We start from the raw sequence: 21,954 nt of genomic DNA on the forward strand, positions 1-21,954 counted from the left end.
TAAATGGGAGGGAAGGAAGAGGAAGACACTCGGTGAGGTATGGGTCAGGTGTCACACACAAGTCAAAGGGACTCTTCTCAGACTGTGTGCTATCTATTAGGCCATTATCTTTCACCCGTGGCACCTGAGAAAGGATGGTCTACAGAAGAAACTCTAACTCTTGAAAATGAAGATTTTCACAATCACCATTACAGTTCTTAACAGTGAAGATTTTCCACAACCAGGTTCATTTTTCACCTTTCTTTCTCTTCCTGTTTTCTTTGACTTTTTTTTTCCAGAAAGAAGGCACAAGCTTTCCCTGCTCTGGTTGTCTGCCCAGCTACCTTCATCTCCTATGAAGTTCTAGCTGATTAGTCAAGGGCAGAGTCAGATATTACCTCATCTAGAAAGTTGCCATGTCTCCAGAATGTTCTGATTTCCTATTTAGATGACTAAATGAGATCTCACAATCAATTTTGCTGACTTACCACCTCCTTTAGTATTTATGAAGTTAATGTTACTATCCTTCCCTCTGGGGTTTCTTCTTTATTATCTGGAAACCTCGTTGTCAATGTCACTTGGTAAGGCCAAGGCAAGTGGAAGCGGGGTAGCAGGCAAACGTGCTATCATTACAGAGACTCATGAACATTTGCACTTAAATATTTGCATTATTTGGTCCTGAAGTGTTCGCTAAATTGGCATGATGTGAGAAGAATAATACTGGAAATCAGAAAATGTGTGTTTATTGGTTTAGATGTAAGGATATCAATTATTCCGTAATAACCAGCTTTTGGGCAAATCACATTCACAGGCCTCAGTTTGCCTCTCTGCAAACTGGTTGATCACTGACCTCCCTGCATCCTTAGGATGTTGTGAAGTTTAGATTAGACAGTTGTCTGGGAATTCAAATGCTGGCAAGGACTTCTTTGAATCCCTGTTACTCAGGAGACACAGGTCACACTTTTTTCTTAAGGCTTTGTGTATGTGTGTGTGACTCAGTTCTCTACTTTCATTGCTTCCGGCCACTCTCTTATTCAGTTCTTGCTAACATCTCAACTCAAGCCCTTTTATCCTTTACAAGCCTGCCAACTCTCACCCCAGAAGGCTTCGCTTTTCTCCTCTCACAGGCTCATCTTCATCCAATTAGATGTGTGGGCTGGATTTCTTTGAAAAGCCTTCCTTGACCTTACCTCCCGACAAGGCAGGCACTGTACCTTTGTGACAATGACAGAACCCAGTGATCTCCTTGCCATAACACCCATTAGGTGAAAATACAATGATCTGTGTTTTTGTTTGTTTCCCCCAGGAGACCCAGGTCTCCATCAGGGTATATGTTTTTCTTATTCTTTGGAAAGAAACAGAATGATGGTTGAAAATAAGTATTTTCAAACAACTGAAAGTCAACTGCTGTGGAGAACATTGGATAATGTGCCTGTGAAGGTCCCTGCAGCCTTTGTAGTCAATGGGATTCTTTTTCAATGTTAGTCTAACACCGAAATGACCTATCCTTTATAGTGATGTTTTATGTATATTTTAATAACTGAAGGGAGATGAGAAGTTATGGTCTGAAGTGTGGCAAAATTATTAGGATGCTTAAGCTACCCATATCTGCCTGTTAGCTCAGAAAACCATCCTCTTCCCCATGTCTCTCACTTTCCTGTGCATCCTTGTTAGAGCTCACCAAGTGTGTCTCTAATTCTATCTTCCTCCTTTACAGTGGTAGTGAAGAAAGCCTCTTGGAATGGGTATAAGGTAAAGTAGGTTCAGCAACTAGGGTAGAGAATCTTGGTCAGTGTATGTAGGAGCCATATATCAAGAAGTTGACGTTCTTCCTTTTTAAGGCTCCAAATAAGCATGCAGTGGCAGGGTAAGTCCTCATGGATGTCCCACCACCTTAAAATGCTTCCCACATACATATACATGTGAGTGGAGTATGAACTGGGTTCTAAGGATGGTCCCTTGCTACAGGCCCTAGGCCACAATACCATTACTTCCTTTGGCTCAGTTTTCCTTTGTAAAGTGGAAATTTGGAATATGCTTAAAAGCTCTTCTAGCCCTAAAGTCGGCCATTTTAAGTAGGAAATTTTTGTTTGTTTCTTTTTCAAAGACAGGGTTTTTCTGTGTTTCCCTGGCTGTCCTGGAACTCTCTGTGTAGATCAAGATGGCCTTGAACTCACAGAAATCTACTTGCACCTGCCTTCTGAGTGCTGGGATTAAAGGCATGCACCATCACCTCCTGGCTTAAAGTTAGGAATTCTAAATTAAAGATCAACCTTATTTATTTGAGTGGAAGGATATGGGAAAGTTGGGCGATAGGTGTCATATATTACAATCACGGACTGGTTTAATCTAGGGCATGTTAACGGACTGTGAACTCACTGAAACCATGGTAAGGTTTATTTAGCTCCTATCTATCTCTGTCATTTACATGATAATCTCCATGATAAATACATGATTTCACTTTCGTGCTCTTTTCCAACCGTCAAGGAGTCAACAGTATCTGCTGTTGTTTTCAGACTCTGCCTCCCACCATTTGTTCTCTGAATATTTGTTGAGTACAAACTATGGGCATGCTAGTTACAGAAATGTGTTCTGAGGAAAGTGAAAGTCCTTTTCCTTTTCATCTTAGGTCATGAATGTGAAAAGTATTTTTGGAGTTTGCAGTCTCCATAGTGTTCAGGCTAGAAAAGACTTTATATCTCATGTAGTTCCAAATATCTTCGAACACACATTTATTTTACTGATGAGTCGATTCAGATCCAGAAAGGGGTGGTGAGTTTTCCATTGTCGTACTTTAAATCATTAAATGGGTAGGCTTAGATCGTGTCTATCTATATACATTAGTTGCACGACCTTAAACAAGTCAATACAGGACTTCTTTCTGCAGGCTCTTTCACGTCTATTAGGTGTCTTGTCTCTGAATTTGGTGTTGCCAATTCTGGAAAACTCCTGTGGTAGATGTTAACCACCTTTTCCAGGAACTGGGTGGCAAGTAAAATCAAGTAGTGCAGTTGTTAGGTCATCTGTTAGAGATGCAAGAGAGGACATCCTAAGTAATGGTGGGTCAATGGCTTATTCTGATATATGTACACTAAACACACACACATTCCTCTTCTTCATTGTAGGCACACAAATACATATCCTACGAACTACTGGTATTTCTTTCTTCTAACTCATGCATTGATATCAGGAAACATTTGAGAGATCCATGTACTTTGAGGTGGACAATAATAAAAATGGCCCAATGTGGGAGCCCTGTTAGGGGTTCTGGAATTTTAATAGGGAACAGAGCCAGAACAAATAGTCCACCAGCTGTGTGACATATGTTTTCACTGATCCTCAACCCAAACCAGAAAGGAAGCATGTAACACCTCTTATTACATGGGAAGATATGCAGCATAGGGAACATTGTAATTGCTGCCTAAGGTACCTAGAATACCTCATTGATGGATCAAGCATATCTCAAAATCAACAATCCAATTTGAGATCCCATATGTATTAGCATTGGGATGGTATAGAAAGCGCTCTCTTGAGTTGAAGAACCACAAAGGAAGTTTGGCTCAGTTTATACTTCAGTGGTTGAGGACAGTATAGTCCCCCAAACAGTGAGGCTGCAAATATGTCCATTCTTTGTCTGAAGTTTGATTCAAATTGAGTATTGATGCACCATATTTTTACAGGAAGCAGCATGTGAGTGTGAGTAGCTGAGCTTGGTGCAGATTTCTCTTGAGCTGCCAAGCGTGGGGCTTCTCACAAAGGGTTGCGATGGAGTGTTGGTGTCTATTTGTGTTTCCTAACACAGATTCTCTGTTATTTTGGTGGTCTCGGGTCATCCTATGCTAAGGTTAAGACAGGGCAAATTTATAACCCCTGGCTAACGGTTTTTAAAAATATATGAAAATCAAAGTAGCATAAAAGGCCACTGGGCATGATACCAATTCTTGACTCCAATAAAGACAGCCAATAAAAAGAGCTAATGAAAAGAACTCTGATGACATTCATCTGAAATTTTAGATTGTTTTGTTTTAACAAATTAACAATGGTGATAAGAGGACATTAGCAGCTTTTCTCGGGGCTCTTTGTTAACAATAACTTGAGCCTGCAGCCACAACAGGGGCTGTGGCCAAGTTTTAGCTGGCAGACCAGCAAGCCAATATTTTACACAATGGATGACATTTCTAAAACCAGACGCAGAGACAAATCAAGAGTCACACACGTATTCCAACAAACAAGTTTCTGCCACTTTTAATTGTATTTAGAGCAACAAAAGAGTCCAAGATCACAAAAAGAGAACAGAACACTAGCGCTTGGGGCTGGTCCTGCTGCCCAGTGGAGGCCATGTGCCACTGTGAGAACTGAAGCCCCATCAAAAGACTTTCCAAGCAAAATTAATCTGTTTCTTTTGAACAATTTTTGAATAATGCCTTCATTCTTTGCTCTCTCCACATCAAAATTTAATTCTTATCTCTAGTTACATTGTTTATTCTCTCCTACTGCCAAATTAATCTCGAGGACAGTGTAAGGATGTCATCTGCCATACACTCCTTAATCAATGTCTATTCTTCCTGCTAGAGGGAAGCAGATGGTGTGTCTAAGAGTGGTGAGGGGACTCTTGTTTTTTTCAACCTGGAGGATTCCAATAGTGGCTATTCTCAGTGTCCAACGTGGCTTATAGGACAACCCCATAGGCCTGCAGAGAAATAGCAACATTTCAGAATTGTTTATTTTCCTTCGGTAATGTATATGTGTGTAGTCCAGTTGTTATTGGCCAATGGTATCTGCAGCTGAACAACGGTCTTACCTAGTAGCTTCCAGAGAAACCCTTCCAGGCTACCCATGCTGCTCGTTCACAGCTTCTCCTTTAATTCCATGAAAGGCCAAGAGACAAATGGAACAAGGAAATGAAGTAGAACCCTGCTATACTGAACTTAGTACACATCACCTGCTTTCTGACCAGATTAAAGTGGGTCATAGTGAAGTTGGATCAAAGGTTGTTTTGTTTGTTTGTTTGTTTTTGTTTCATTGCTCTAAAACACCACCTGCTAAATTCAATGATTGGCTGTTCTTTTGAGGGACAAGAGAATTCCCAGTGATTTGTTACCATGGCTGAAATTTCAGAAGAAAAGTGGCAAGATGTGGGCTTTTCTGCCTTCACCTTGAATGGTTGGGGGGGGGGGGTTAGAAGGCTCTGGGCAACAGACCCCAGTGTCAAACTCTTAATTGAAGAAAAAAATACCCCTATTCATAAGTAGTGATGGAACTGTACCTACAGAGATATGACTTCTAGTACACTAACAAATTTTAACAGAGAAAAATACATTATCAGTTATCAAAATCTTTACAGAACATATCCCAAACCAGAATCAGAGCACATGGACACCCAGTAGCAAAAGCGCCTCAATCGCAGGGGAAAGAATTGATGCGACAGAAGGAGCATTTGCTCCCGGTTCCCAAAATCAGGCAACTGCCCTTCGCTGACAAGAATGGTGAAGATCAAGGAAATACCCTTCCTTCTCCCAATGGCTCAGATCCCACAAAGAGGATGCTGGCCAGTCTTTTGGGTGGGCACCAGGCCCCACATCTGGATTTCTCCCTATTGCGATTCCCAGGCGACTTCAATGAGATTTCACCACCCTTTCCACATTCATCTGTCTTCAGCTAGTAAAGTGCAATACATCATGTACCCTACCCTTTCCTCCTCCACCCCTTTGCCAGGCCTGAACACCAGGCCCAATATGGGAAGAGATATTAACTATCTGATCAATCCAGGTGTCTTATCCATTCTGAGAGAGCATCCAAAATGTAACTGCAACCTCTCTTACAAGTACATGGCATCAGATATGACCTGGAACCAAATATAAAGGTGCAGAGAAAGGTAAAGCTATCAGAACACATTACATTTATATATATAATTCAGTTTTGAAACATGGATACAAATACTCATTTACAATATATTTCAACTTTCTGCCTTAAACTGCAGAGAACTTTTTGTGCTGTCCAAACTGGGCAGAAATGAGGGTTTCTGCCTGTCCTCCTTCTAGTGCAAAATCTAATCTTTTAAATGCACCCTTTCTCATCAAGGGCTTCACATCTTCAAATAAGCTAAGACGGGCACTAGCAAACACAGTGGCCAAGACCAGCTCCATTTCCAGCCATGCAAAGATGGAGCTTCAAGAATTTGCTCTGCAGCTACTAGAAAAAAGGAAAGCTAGTTATGCTAATAAAATCAGTTAGTGAAGGACGCTATAATCCCATTGTTTCCAAATGATCCTCAACACTTGTAAATATGTATATTATGAGACAGCCCCTCCCCACAAAGTCTTCTAAGTAGGTCATCAGAAAAGCCCTCCAGTCTGTCTTTGGATCGTTTACCAAAGAGGCGCTAATGCTTGCTCCTTCCCTGCCCTTAACAATTTTGGTATCTTAGCAGATACAATACAATCTTTGGTTATATAATGTAATGCTTTCATCTCCTTTTCTACTTAAAAAAAAATACTCTCAAAGATTTTCAAAGCGATAAGTGGTGAGAACAATCCTGTCTGTAAAGGCAGTCAGGAAAGAAGCTCCTTAGTCTAAGACACTTCACATGCTAAATGGTTTCTTTTGACTTTCAGTTGGGGATTTGATTGGGAAGGTTAGCATTCATGGTTCTCAAGTGTGAGAACCATGCTTTTGGCTCAATGACCTCTTACCCTGGAAATTAATATAGAAGAATTATAGTCAGACTCTTGTTATCCAGGGCCATGCTAGGGTCATGCAGGGATAGTAAGCCAGTTGTCTTTAGAAAACCTTCTGAAGTGTGATGTTGGCATAGGTCTTGGGGGGCCATAAGGGGTGGCTTGGGCCTTTGTGCCCTGGCAAATTTAGCAGAAAGAAGGGGGCAAGGCCACGTCTGTACTAAATGAAACAAACAGAAGCTGCTTGAAGCTTAAAGTCAGGTAATTTGTGGAGGATCAGGTAATTATGTAGATGGTGGGCATACGATTTTCTTAAAGTGTGTTGACTATATCTTGTTATAGATACCTATATGTATTTAGACATCGAGTGGACAGAGAAGGATGTTAGCATCAGTACATTTCGCAACCTGGACAATTAACTACCCAAAGAACAGAGTGAAGATTTTTTTCCTCCTTTTTTTCTTTTCTAGTGCCAGTGAGCATACATAAAAATATACATATTACTGATTTTCTGTTTTTCAAAGATATACGACAGAATCCTTCAAAAAAAATCCCTTTCTCAGAGTAAGGTAATTTTAAAAAATAATGAACTTTCCAAGAACAATAATATTGCCTGTGGCATAGGAAATCTATGGAACAAAGAAGCCAACTCCCATGTCAGCTCAGAGTTGACAGCAATACATGACTCTTTTTTTTTTAAATCACAGAGTTCGTGACTTTGGCAGCTAGCTGCTGCCCAGCCCAGATGGGCCTTCTCCATGGTGCTCCTCTTTTTCTCATCCTCACATTCCATTCTTATCAAGCACTCTAAACCTCTGTGGAGATGATCACCTTGACTTGTCCAGTGAGTGATCCTCATCTTCCATCTTACCAGATGAGTGGAGCAGTGGCCAGTTGTTCAGTGAACCAGCAGCACTCACTCTCCTGAGTAGAGTGCTTGCAAGATGAGACTTCTGCCAGTCATACTAGCTGGAACATTGATGGCAAAAATAAAAACAAAAAAAAAACCCCAAAAAGAAATGAAACAGAAAATCCAAAAAGCAAAAAAGCAAAACTCAATGTCTTCTTTGTCTGTGTGGGAGTGCACAGCCTCGCTATGACTCCATTGCTCACTCAAATCCCTGTGCAGAAACAGCAGGCATGAGGCCTTGTGTGGGCTGTTTTCTCTAGTTTCGCCACTTGGAAATTTGGAGTTATCTAGTTGGTGTTGCTTTAATTGCACTGCTGTCTCACTAATTTTTGGCTTTTGCAAGTAAAAAGCAAAAACAAAAACATACATTCAAAAAGACAAGAGTCATGATCTGGAACTCTCTAAGATGAAAAACTTCATTGAGAAGTGGAATTAAGAACCTCTAGTATTTACAAATATTAGAATGCTATAACAAAACCCATATACCACTGAAGATGGAAATTGCTTCAAAATAGATGTAAAGAAACTATTAAAATGTAACCTAGTTTAACTGAAAAGAGTGGTGATTTTCTTCTGTTTAAAATACAGCTAAAAGAGATCCTGTACATAAGCCATATGGTGTCATCACAAAGCAAATCAGAATCTGTCTATCCTAGCTCAAAAAAGGGAACCAGTCAGATTCAGCTTTAGCCCAGCAGGGTCGGACTGTCATATCACCGATCTTACATTCTCCGTCCCTTGTTATTTAAAGAAGTTGTTTTGCAAGTTTGTTATGCTATTAATATCAACACAGAAATCAGGGAAGGAAGCTCATGTGTATCATATTGTGTCACTCAGACACTATCTTCTCAATCAACTTAATATACCAACTAACATGGGCAGCTGGTGGGCTGGCCCTTGATTTCTTAAGCTCAGCAGTAAAGTGAAGAGCTGAGCGAGGAGGAATTGTAAAAACGCAGGAGTAGGTGGGAATTCCTCCTGCACTTGAGATTGAGGAGCAGGGTCCACAGAAAAAGTAAGGTGCCAACGGACTACATGAAACCAGTGACCCAGGGCATGCCCTGAGTTTGTGGGTGTAGTCTGTTTGTTGCCACACCAGACAGATCTGTCCAATGGGAGTCACAGTTCTAGAGAATGTCTCAGTGGTCCTGCACCCTCTGGCTGAGAGGCAACCACTCTGGTGGAGAATCTGAGTGACCTTGGCCAAGGTCAACCCAGCAACTTCAATAGAGGAGGATGAGCAAACCGGTGCCCACCTAGCCAGGTGGTGTTCATTTGACTTTAGCCTTGGCCTCGGAAGTCTTTGGCAGTCAGCATTCTCTTCTGGCCTCCTCTCTTCTTCCCGTGTGAGTATATCAGAGAGTAAGTATGATGGATGAAAAGGAGAGCATTTTATGCTCTCTGGCTCTACTGTCTTCATTTACCCAGCCTGGTTACTTAGTTTTCTCCTCCACCATGGTCTGAGTAGCCTCTTTCATCACTCTGAGGAGGAAATTGACATTTCTCCACTTGATAGGAGTATGTTGTCTCTGGAGGACAAGGGCAAGCTGCCCAGTTTGTCTGGTCCCTTTGATGATTTCTCGCAAATTTGTCTAAGGGCTCCAGAAATCTCACTGTTGATGAAAGACATTGAGCGAGATGTCTTTGATACTTGTTGGCATCTAAATAAAGATGCCGTGGCTCTTGGTCTGCTAGGCTTCATGGTGGTGATGGAAGGGAGACCTTAGCAGTGTCTACAAATATGTCCAAAGAAGTGAGCAAGCTTTCCCACCATAGCTTCAATGCATTAGAGTGAAGTTCAGTTCCACTGTACACTGAAGAACTGTGGAGTGAGAAGGTGGCTGCACGGAGTCTAGAGGTCCTTTATAAGTGAAGGAAACGGTGGTTGCACTAAGGGATCAACCATTTCCTGTCCCTAAAGGATTCCCTTTCCTCTGATTCCAGCCCTCAAACTTCTCTATGGCTCCCACATAGAAATGTGGCCATAGATCTGAATGGAGCCTTCCAAAGAGACAGATTTCTCTGCTTTCTTCTCACTGACATAACTTCAGTGGAAGTGGCCAAAGTTTTGGCTAAAGAGAACATTTAGTTCAAAGCTCTAAGAAAAACCTATTGAAAGTCAGTTGAGGGCGGAAGCAGAGGTTAAGAGAGAAAAGACTTTGAAGGAGGAGGTATTCGCATGCAGACAAGTTTTTAGACACGAAGCACATTTCGGTACAATGAACTGCACTGCAACTGAGCACTCTAGCACTCAGGGACAAAGGCTCTGGGGAAGTAATGGTTATCCATGCACTCTCCTTGTCCTATTTTCTCTCTATCCTACCAGTAAGCTTTGGGGTCATCCTACTCTTTGATGCCGACAGCCATTAGCAACAACTGAAGTTCCCACAGAGAGACAGGACGAACAAAGAGAGCGACTCCTCATGTACCTGGGATTTTTACTTTCTTCTAGTTACTTGTTGGTTTTTTTGAGAATCTTATGTGTTTATTTATTTATTGTGAAGAAATAACCCTAGCATGCTGTTTTGGCTTGTTATTTTCTATGTCTGTTTCTTCCCCAGATACTTAGAGCTCTCTGAACTTGACATGGCATAAGGCGAGTAAACATTTGTGTGGTTGGCACACAGCACAGGGCTGGAAACAAGCACAATTGACACTGGGCCACACAAGGGTCACCACAAAGTCAAAGAAATACAACACAACTCAAAACACCAGCAGAAGCCACAACAGGCAGCAGATTTTACATGTGCCATGGGAGAGTGAGAGAGGGAGAGAAGAAGGAAAGGAAAGAAGGAAAGCCCAGGAAATATCACCGAGGAGCATTCACGACAGACTGTACATCAGCAGAGGAATTTCCCCCAAGGCACTGCAGGGAAGTAGCGCAGAAGACATCTGAAAAAAGGGAACAAGGTGCATTTGACTACGAAGGTTTCCAAATCTTCACTGTGCGTGGAAATAGATGGGCTTGACTTTCCCAGAAAGGATCTTGGGCACTTGCACAGAGATGATCTCTGCCATCATTTCAGGAAAGTCCACGCTCACCATGTGGGACTTGATTAGCAGGTCAAAAGTGAACTGATGCAGCTCTCTTGCAATCTGTAGGGAGAGTAAGAGACAGAACAAACATGGTTAATAAAAACTTGGCTCCTGCCCAGCTCTCCTCCCACCCTGAATACCAGTACCTTTAGCATTTTGTCCCAAGGCCTAGCCTTGATCCTGTTCAGTGAGTGTGTGTGTATGTATGTGTGTGCGCATGTGCGCACATTCATGTATGTGTATCTACCCATTTGTGTGTTTGAAAAATGATCTCCAGGGCTCCTACAGATCATTTAGACCATTTCAAGTCCTCTGACTTAGGACTGAGTGTTCCTCTTTTCCTCTCCTCCATTACATACACACACACACACACACACACACACACACACACCACATGCTCTCTCTCTCTCTCTCTCTCACACACACACAGAGATATACGCACACACAAACACACAGTTTCAATCTTTTTCTCTGTCTTTCTACCTTCCTCCTTCCTCTCTCTCCTTCTTCTTCCTTCTACACACACACGCGCGCACACACACACACACACAGACACACACACAGACACACACACACACACACACACACACGCACACGTACACAACTCCCATGTACATGACTCAAGGAAAGGAGGAAAGAAAAATATTTATGCCTGTTTTGTCTGCCTGGAAAATTCATCTGCCTTAAGCTTCTTCCCTAAGACCCAGCTTCTCAGTACTCTACTCCTCCACCCCTTTCACAACATCCAGCTGGGACATTGTGGCCTGTGTTTCTTTCTTCTCCATTGCATTTTCTTGTTGGACCATACTCAAAGCCAGAGGCAAATGGAAGCACCTCCCAACAGGTGGTGCCAGACCCTAGAGGAGCCCATTATCACTGCGCTCTATCAGGCTGCTCTCCCTGATAAAGCACCCTCTGGAGTTTGCTTACAGGCTGCACGGAATCCAGGAGCTTGGTGAGCTGGTAGAAGCGCCTTGAGCAGGATGTGGGATTTTTTCTTTTGCAGGCAATGATACGATCGAGTTCCTTGATGTAGTTCATTCGTAGTTCATCAAAGAATTTTTGATTTTTCAGCCCATCCACTGGAACTGATGTGGGATGAAGACAGAATGGGGAGGGGAAGCATGCCCACGAGGGAGCATTAGACAAAGCACCAAGTTTTCTGACCACAAACTTGATCTTCCACCCCCACACCGAGGGAAGCATCTATTTGGCTTTCTATCAGTTGAAGTCTGTGTGCCTGGGGCCTTCAAAGTAAATGATTTTCTGTACTTAACACGGAGGAGTTAGATAAAATAGACTGAACTCTTTTTTTGACTAGTTTGTACATGCACCCATTTCTCAGACCCCAAACCTTTTTGTTCTCCATCCAGCTGTGATTTAGACACTCAAGGAACCTGGCTTATCAAATACCAAATGCCTGCATTCTTCCCCATTACACTCTGCTTAGAGGAGACATTCTTCCTTGACTGTCAAGCAAGCCTGTCTCCATTGTTTCCATCCGCCTCCTTTGGTTGCTAAAGAGGAAATATCCTCTAGGAGGTGATCCCTCCTGCTCTACTCCTCTGCAAGGAATGCAAGGTGGCTCAAGCCTGTTCCTACAGTAGAGACTACAGGCTATCTCAGAGGCCTGTTACAACTTCTTTAAAGGCCTTATTTCAGTGACGGAATGAGAATAGTGAATCTGGTAGAGGCTGAATTCTACCAATGAAACGGATCTCTCCACACGAAATTGGTCTTTTAAGGAGAAAGGATGCTGCAGGGATGTGGAGGGTGGAGGGAGGGAGAGAGAAGGGGAATAATCTAGGAGCTGCATACTCCCTAATAACAATTTAATGGAAAGTGTAGGTCCCCTGGTACCTCTGTGCTCCCACTGGCATCCTCTATAGACCCAAGTACTTACTAATGCTGAAGAGTAGCAGGGCTTTCATGCACAGGAATTCCTGGGGGGTTATCTGGAGCCATCCGAATTCTTGAGACAGTTGCCTCATGCGCACACACTGGCTGTACATCCGAGACTTGTGCATGCGGTACCTAAGCAATAGACAGACGTATAGATGAAAAGGAGAAACGAGGGGACACATCCAACCAGCATTCAAGGAATGCTCCTTGGAGGCCCACTCTCCTGCGATTCTCCAAGAAAAGCTGGCTTATTTGTCTTGCGAGGACTTCAGTGACAAGGGATTGTCCTGTTCTCCCCGTCCCCCAAACTTCTGATACCCAGATAAAGGCTCATCTTCTCTGGTCAGGATGTGGTTTAGCACATGGAATTTCCAGGCCTGCATTTCCTTTCTGTTTCCTGAGTCAGGGACAGGAAAACATGACCAAATGAACACAATGGGGCAGGGACATGGTCTCCCTGACTACAGTGTTAGGATCTCAACTACAGGCAGAGCCAGAACCTGCCCACTTTAGGACTTCTCAGAGGGACTCCCAGGCAATCTGCTCTGTGTGAGAATGCCAGGGTTTGCAAGGAGCCACAGGTGTTTATCCTGTCAACACCCCTGCATGCCATTTCCTGCAATAGAAATGGAATCATTTCTTTAATAAAAACATCTAGCAATAGACATAAATTGCACATTATCCTTTTACAATGAGTTCCAGTGCTTCTAAATGTGCTAGGGATGTTTTGCAATGTCTAGTCTCTAAGTCCTCTGCAGAGGGGAGCCCACTCCCGCAAAGACTGGCTGTTCCTTACTACGGTTTGGGAGTTGTAAACATCTGTGAGCTGCTTTCTTATAGTGAGTTGTGAACAGATTATCACATTATCACCTATAAATTATATGGGGAAGAGGCCAAGGCTCAGAAAACTTCAGGGTGGAGGCAACCTCTCTGTTCCATGTCTGGTTATGGCAAGTTAAGTCATGCTATCTCCAACTAGTAGGCCTTTAAGTTGAGAAGTGTGTGTGTGTGTGTGTGTGTGTGTGTGTGTGTGTGTGTATGTACATGGGCACATACATGTGTGTTTGTGTGTGTGTGTGTATGGGAGAGAGAGAGTGAGAGAGGGGGGACGCTCATTTGTAGCTTATGAAGAAAGGAAGGGGAATTGACACCAACTTTAAGTGCCTAAGTGATGAGGACAAAGACCTCCCAGATGAACTATACAGGCCATGTTTTGATATTCTAGTTCCCAAGTCACTAGCCTGGTGAAGAGGTGAGCAGGCTTATCATTGCCTGGGCAGAAAGGAGCTCTGTAGAGACCTTGCCTGCCCTGGAGAAGGAGGGAAGGTAGCAGGTGGTGAATTATTCAATCCAGGCTGAAATCCAACTGGACAAGGGAAGTGTTTAGATGGTATCACAAGTCAATTGAGCAGAACAGTGCTGCTCTAAGCTCTTTTACCCTAGAGGACATTTGAGTAAGTCCTGCTTTCCCTGGAACCTGGCTGTGCTCCCGACTCCATTGTATTTGCACGCCTCTGTGGATGTCAACACTGCAGCGTTTTAAATCATGGCCAGGGCACAAAGGATTCCTAGAATATTGCTGTAGGCCCCTGAGACAGAAAAGATAGGGAATGGGTAGGAGAGAAGAGGAACAAGCAATGAAAAGAGTTCAAAGAGGAAATAAACAGGAAACAGGAAGAAAGAGTTGGGAGAGAATTAAAGGAAGGAAAGCGGAATGGCAGTAGGGGGTAAAAATAAGGGGTAGGGATGGATTTCCAAAAGAGAGCAGAAGTGGGCATTGCTAAAAGACAAGATAAAAGGAAAAGTGAAAATTGGGAAACACTAAACCCAGTGCCTGGCATGTGGTAAGCGCTTAGTTAACGCTGTGTAAGGAAGGTGCTGCTATGTTATCTATCATTCAATGAGAGATGTGTGACCCGGAGAACTGCAGCAATTCTCCCATGGTTACAGAGTTCGAATTTAAGTCCATTATCCTCATAACACGGGATTTCCACAAAGAAGGAGAGAACGATGAAAACTTTACTGAGAAAGGGTTTTGGCCTTCCATAGAGCAGCATATGGATTTTCTCAGCTTCAAGTCCCAGGCTCTGTCTCTCTGGGCCTCAGTTGCAAGCAATTATAGTTTTCAACTAGGGAGTACTGCATTCCCAGTGGACAGTAGAAATGTATGGAGTCTGTTTGGATCTCAAAATGACTGAAATCTTATTTATCAAGCAGGTACCAACCAGGGATATTAACATAATGCATTATGCAAAACTCCATAACATCTTATACGTGAAAACATCCCAAAATGTCAACAGTATCTATGTTGAGAAGCCCTGGTCTAGATATTTGTAAAGATTCTGATGACTGTATTGCAATTGGTTCCTACAAATGGGAAGAAACCTTGTTTCAGGATTTTTGTGGCTTGATAGATCTAAGCCTGATACTTTTGGAAGCTCTGTAGTATCTTTTCATGAGATAAAAAACCTAGCTACAAAGCTGAGGTAGAATGCCATAGAGAAGGAAATGGCTATTTAGAAATTCATCACTATGCAGACTCCCAAAGGTCTCAGGGATTTGAGGAAGGTAGAGCCAGTGCTTGAGTTTATTCAATCAAGAGCAGTAATGGGTATGAGGTTTTACAACGTCTGTCCCAGAAGATGGCATCAAAGGTAACTCTTGGAAGGTCTGGAAATGAAAGTCCTGGTGGCTATTCTTAGGTTCTGACTACCGGGCTTGGCTAGGTTGAAAGAGAGCAGCTGGGGACACTTACTCTGCCTCCCACAACACTGCTGTGTTTTAAGGAACCAGAAGCCTGTGGATTTTATTTAAAGGTCTGAAGGATGAGGAAGCTTAATTCCTTCCTCTACTGAAGGGATTCTCTGTAATGAAATGAGCTCAAGGTTCTTGGGAAACTTATTCTGTTCAGCTCCATTCATAGAGCCACCGCAAAACCTCAGATAGCGGATGTAGAGAACACTTGCACTATCAGAAGGGGGAAGGGCATGCAAACGGGATTGCTAGTCGGTTCCCTTCCTTTTCTTTTTGTTCCCTTTCCCTGTCCTTTTCCCACCCTTTCTGTTCTGTTCACTTTTCTTTGTGTGTTGTTATTTGCAGCCTAGGCTGGCAGCTCGCTTTGAATATCCTACACAAGTAAATTTAACCTTGAACTCCTGATCCTCCTGTCTCAGTCGTTTAAATGCTAGGATTCTTTGAGCTACCATTCTTGGAGTAAAGATTTTAAGTTCTTTTCAACCACGGACTGTGGTTAAGGGGTCTTGTCTAAAGATCAAGACATGGGTAATAGCAGCACTAAGACTTTAGGAGAGAATATGATTCTAAAAATCTAAGCTTTTGGTCAAATTCATGAAAGATAAATATAGCTGGTAGGAGATATAAATTCAATCTATTTAAGTAAAGGGAAATAGCTGGGTCATTTTATTTTAGTACGTATAACGTCCCACAACCCAAAAGACATGGCTATCTATGAAAACATATCAGGTTATCATGAGAACTCAGCGAGATGGGCTTTTTTTTTTAGGAAGTACTGAGCATAATCTTAACATGAAAGCAATTGTTGAGCAAATAGTGACTGCCAGAAGTCCTCAGTGGTAGCAGAGGGATACAAGACTGGTCCCAGGGGTACTTACTCATTGAAAACCAGGTCAGGTGCAAAGTAGAGCATCCTGGAGTTGACATTAGTGAAGGACCGCCAACCCATGGCAAATACCATCAGTCCCATCCAGGAATATTGAATGACTGCCATCTGGTCATCGACATGCAAGTTGCGGAATCCTGGAGAAGAATGGGCAGAGGGAAATTCAGATTGCCATTGGTAGGCTGAATTACGTCTGGGCCTCTGCTTTGCTGAGAATTTGGCCCCCGCACAGCTACTGAGGTGCCCTATAGGACAACCCTGATGGCTCTTGAGGGAACCCATTCTCTTTCACTGAGGGCTTCCAATGAGATCATGATAGTATCAGAAAGGGTACAAATATTTGGAAGAGACTCATAATCTCACACTACCTAACGTGAGTTGACTCTTTTCTGAACCCTCTACTTGTATTGCTCATTTCATCTTCACATGGAATAGTGTGTGTGTGTTTTATTAGACCCACTCTGTGCATCTGTGTAAATGAGTTACAGAGAAGCTCGGGAATTTGATCAAAGTCACAGAGCTGTATCTAGCAGACTGGTTTCCCACGCCCACATTCTTGATCATTACACCTCTGGTAAGATTCAGTTTAATTGCCAGTTCTCCTACATGGACAGTTCTCACTTTTCAAAGCTGTCCTCTGGTTGCCATGTGATTTCAGCCATGTCACAACTGGAAGGGGGATTCTCATACATATCTGCAAATTATGGAATATGTTTAATGGGTATGGCTTTCTCTACACTCTCCTTAGACTATTTTCCACCATGAATCTCTTTCTGCCCCACACTTTCTTTCCTTTTGTTCTACCCACTTAATTCCAATTCTCCTAGTTTTATATCCTTGTGTTAGACATAAATAGGTTCTGTATGACCTGCACTACTAGACTAATTTTTTGTTACTTGCCTTCTGATAATTAGGTCTCACCTGTAATGATATTTCATTTGTATTTTAATAAATAAAGCTTGCCTGAAGATCTGCCCTGGTTAGCCCAAGAGTCCAGGCCATAGTGACACACACCTTTAATCCCAGTAGCCACACTAGTTAGCCATAGAAACTAGAAAGTAATGGTGCACACCTTTAATCCCAGCCTTAGAGAAGAATATAAGATGGGAGGAGCCAGCTCTCAGTCTGTCTCATTCTGAAGATTTCTGGAGTCAGGATAACCATTTTGGACTGAGGTAGAAGTAAGAGTCAGTGACTGGCTGTTTTGCTTTTCTGAGCTCCAGGTTGAGCCCCAGTATCTGTCTCTGAGTGGTTATTAATTGTGATACACTCACTTCTTCTTTAAAACTTACAATTTGTTGAATGCACTGTGCTTTTTCAGGTCTCTTTGCCTAGGCAGATGTCTTTGCTTAGGATGGAACACTCATATACCCTTCAAGTGTTTTTTCCAAAACTCCTTCCTCTGTGAAGCATTTTCCACCTTCTCCAAGAGCATGGACCAACGATTATTCTTTTACCATTTCAAGGAACCTGGAGCTTTAGCCAATTAAAGAACTCGGTTCACAATATCATGATTTAAAAATGGACATATCTTCTTCCTTTGTAATACTTCAGGCTTAGCTTCTTATTCATCATTAATACAGAGCATAGCTTATGTAGTTAACTGGGTGCTGGAAAAACATTAATCAGACATATGAGGTATGGATCCTCAATATTTTTCACTCAATTTTTATAGACTGGGTATTTGATTTCCTCCCAATGGCCTTCCTTAAGTGCAGGAAACTGCCTCCCAACTGTTACATCTGTACTAATACATAGGTAGAACATATAGGGCAAGCTTCCCAAAACTTTTCAATTTTTTCCATGATTAAAAATTTAAAAGTGTTGCCTCACAGCTCATCCATACTAGTAGTACCTCTTCTATTTTTCTCCTACAAATTCAAAATTATCATTAAGAATATTCATTTGAATTTAGAGCAAGCATCTGGGAATTGATTTTATTGGATTCTAATGACCCCAGATGACAGACAATGTGACACTTATTTTTACCAACAACCTGGAACCTAAAAATGAGGGCAGTTATGTGACTTGCCCATGGTCATGCAGTCAGTATGGCTGAACTGGAATTGGAATTCAGGAATGTGAGTTCTTTGTTCCACTCTTTCTTTTAATCATTAGCTGATGGTCATAGCTCAGAGATTATGCAGGTCATCTGCCTTTCTTCGCCATGGACTCAAGTGTGAGGTCCTCACTATCAGAATGCTCTCTGTCCACTCACCTACCCACTCTACCATTCCATTTTCATTTTGTCTTAGATCTCAAGTCTCCTAGTTGTATGCTATTCTAAAATCCATCATAGCACCACTCTTGGCTGTCATGTTAGCGCCCAGGCTAGTGTTTCTCTCTTCATTGTATTGACAATGTACAGACTGGCTGGAACCTCACATGACAGAGCATTTCTCTCCTAGAACCCTTCTATAGTATAGAATCCCTGGCTCTGATGCTTCCCCATAGAAGACAAGAGGCCAGGTAAGTCAAGGTAAAGAGGCAACAGTTAAGGTTCACATGGGGAACAAGTCCTGAGTGTTTGAATGCTGAATGTCTGTGGTGTGATGCAGTAGGAAGGAAAAACAAACCACTGGTTGGTAAGCTTTGATCTTCTGATGTGAATGTTCATGTCAATCTGAAGGTATGTGGAAGGGGAAGTATTAAACTGTGTATGTATCAAAGAAACTATACAGATGCTCTCCCTCTAATTCTTCAACAGCAGAGAACTAACAAAAAGGTGAAAGGGGAACATTTCAGTTAGGTTGCAATACTAAGAGTACTTTTAGCCACTTATCACTCAGACATAATACCTTTGCATATATGAACAATGTAGAACACCAATTTTCCATTATAGCTGCATTCAGTTTGCAATACCTGACTGTTTTTAATGCATAGATTTTGAAGTAGCCTGTTCAGACTACATGGAAAATATGGGAAGACAGAGGAAACTGCAGTTTCAGGTAACTGTTAGGCTGTTCTGGTGAAATACAAGGATTTATGCTAAGGTTTTGAGACCCAACCAATAAGGAGTGGATGATGTTTTCTTGTTTTCTCTTTAGACAGTTCAAATCTGAGGTCAACATCAAAAGAAGACTGGCGACAAGTTAGATTGAGCTTAATGCAATTTATAGTGCTAGCACTCAATCATCATAATTATAAGCTATCATCTAGAGAGTAGGTACTGTGTTTCAGCTCCTGTACTCTTTATACATAAACTCCATGTTGATGACAGTTCTCAAAGTGTTCTACCATCTCGAAAACTGACAAAAACGCGGCACAAATACCTGTGATTTTACTCAAGATTATATATCAAGCCATAGCTAGGATTTCAATCCGGGTCTATCTGATTCTAAATATGCTGTGTATATACAATTGATTCAAGTGTCTCCAATTTTTAATTATAATTATTAGTGTGCCAGGCACCTTATGAGAAATGTTCAGGGTGTTATCATTATCACACAAAATGTTCAACAAATTTCATCTGACCAGGTTCTTGTATAGGATAGCAACTCAAATATTGAAAGTGCAAATTACTTGAACTAGTAGGTGATTATGGACAATTTGAATAGTCATTCTTATGAATGCAGTAATCAGCTTCTTTTAGGAGCTATTCTTCTAAATGATTCAGTGTCAGAGTTCATTTATTCCGGAAAGAAAGACAAACTGATTTTGGCTTGAAGATTTGTTAATGGAGAGGAAAGTTTCCCATGCTGAGGGTTGAGTCATGAACAGCTCGTATTTCCAGGTAAAAGAAATTCTGCCATGGTCATTTGAGCTAGGTTATTTCTATGGCCATCAAATTAGAAATCAAAGTCTAAGATCAAGCTCTGGCTCCATTGTTAAGTAACTAGTGTAATAATTCAGTTAATTTCTTTGAGCTGTGGTATGTGGGAGAGAATAACAGGATCATTTTTGAGACTCAAATATAGGGAAAGCTTGTGAAGCCAATAAAATGAGACATGTTAAATATTTGGAAATTGAGAATCTCCATTAAAAATGGCATCAAGACATCCAGCTGGATAAATGATAATAATGTCTTTTTTCTTGTTTGTATTCTTGTTCCCGGTGTGAACTCTCAAGTTTTGGCACAGTGCATATCCATCCACAGTCCTTGGGCTTCCTGCCCAGTAATCTTATTGGCTACTTAAACTCTATTTTCTGATATGAGAAAGTAGTAGGGAAGTTCTCAAAGCTGTGACTGGGGCCTTGTGAGTTACAAATACAAAATGAGTTCTTGACAGCCAAAATGAAAACTTTTCAAAAGTAGAAAACCCATCACATGATTCAAGTGGCCTTCCAGGGGGTTTCAAGCCCTCAATGTAAAGCCAAGAATGACAGAAACAGAGAGCCATTATACACAATAGCTAGAGTTCATAGCTTGGAGGTAGTTTGGAATTAAGGGGCCCTGGGCTCAAGTTATACTAATTTGTTTTATGTATGTACACATGTATTTTTGTCTTTAGCTATAAGATAATAATAACTCTTGTCAGAATTTAATTCTGTGTAAAACAGAGGAACAGGTGACTACTTCATAGGGAATTCTTATGGTATACCGATTAGACAAGTTCCTCTTTTTTCACTATATTGAATAGCAGCTTTCATTAAAAGGTGAGTTAATCTTTGACTTCAGAGGAAGAGACTCGGTTGTTGCAATTTCAAAAGAATCCGTGAATCATTTCATCTCAGGATTGGGAGAATCTTTAAAAAGCATATGCTTCGTTGCCTGTCAAAATGAATTTCCAACAGCTACAAGACTGTGTGCCAGTGACTAGAAGCTTATGGCTTGGTTAGAAGTAGTACTGAGGGAGATGATGTGGGGAGGTGGTAAAGATGGGCAGAAATTCTGGCTTAAATGAATCGAGTGGATCACTTGTATCTGTGCAAAATGCTTTTTAAGCAAGAAGCAGTTTGTTTACTAAAGGAATGTTTGTGAGTCCATAGTTAGAAGCCACCTAAAGCTTCCCTAATCTATTATAGTTAAAAAATAAGGTGTGTTGAAATAACAAATGCTCTAGTAAGGAAGTGAGTTCCCATTTCTTCCTGAAGGTATCTTAGAGAAGGAGGATAATCACTTGGTGATTCTTTCACCTTGACCTAACTTTTCTTCCCATTATGATTTCTAAAGTACTGTAAAAAACACTTAAGTGTTCCTTGAAGTTTAAAAGCTAACAGTATTAGAATTATCCTGGCCTTCCCTGTCACCTGGCAGGATGAAGCCAGACAATAGCCTGTACTTTTAAGAGATAAGCTCTGCCCCTCCTCCCACTCCTCTCTTGTTTTTTTTTCTTCCTTTTCTCAATAAAATAAATAAATAAATTAATTAAAAAAAAGAGATAAGCTCTGCCCACTCTCAATCTCTCTCTCCCCCTCAGGCAAGCTCCTCTCTGTTGTCCTCTCTCTTCTGAAGAGGCAGCTCTCTGTTTCTCTCCCCCTCTTCTCTCTCCTCTAGACCTCTCCCTTCCCTCTCTCTGTCTCTGTATCTCTCCCCCCCATGAATACCCTCTTCCTAAAGAAAACTCCATACTCCCCAGCTCTGTTTGCATGGATATTCTGTTTCTTGCCCACATTCCTCAAGTGTCAGGGGACCCAGAAAAGTCCCTCTCCCACTGTATTTTACAATCAGGTTAGTCCAGAATGCTCTTGATGTGTACAGAGAAAAAAAACAGAGCCAGAAGGGTAAAGGATTACAAATGGGTTTTGCGCAGGGATAACAACCCAAGATTTCTGATGTTCAACTTTCTTTCTACCATACCATATAAAATTTCCTATGGGATAACTGAGACTTAAAACTACCTCTGGAATGAACTTACATGTTTCCACAT

General features: G+C 41.7%; 1 protein-coding gene across 1 annotated transcript in view; it reads right to left on the minus strand.

The window, feature by feature from the left end:
• Nucleotides 1-7,122: 7,122 nt before the first annotated feature.
• Nucleotides 7,123-21,954, minus strand: part of Ar (androgen receptor) — a 176,128-nt gene continuing 161,296 nt past the window's right edge. The window contains exons 5-8 of the mRNA XM_075957399.1: nt 16,137-16,281; nt 12,506-12,636; nt 11,533-11,690; nt 7,123-10,662 (exon numbers count right to left, since the gene is read on the minus strand). Of these exons, the coding sequence (XP_075813514.1) occupies nt 10,507-10,662; nt 11,533-11,690; nt 12,506-12,636; nt 16,137-16,281 (590 nt within the window). The 3' untranslated portion in view covers nt 7,123-10,506. The remainder of the gene's footprint in view (nt 10,663-11,532; nt 11,691-12,505; nt 12,637-16,136; nt 16,282-21,954) is intronic.

The sequence above is a fragment of the Microtus pennsylvanicus genome, chromosome X (genome assembly GCF_037038515.1).
Source record: "Microtus pennsylvanicus isolate mMicPen1 chromosome X, mMicPen1.hap1, whole genome shotgun sequence".
Lineage (NCBI taxonomy): Eukaryota > Metazoa > Chordata > Mammalia > Rodentia > Cricetidae > Microtus > Microtus pennsylvanicus.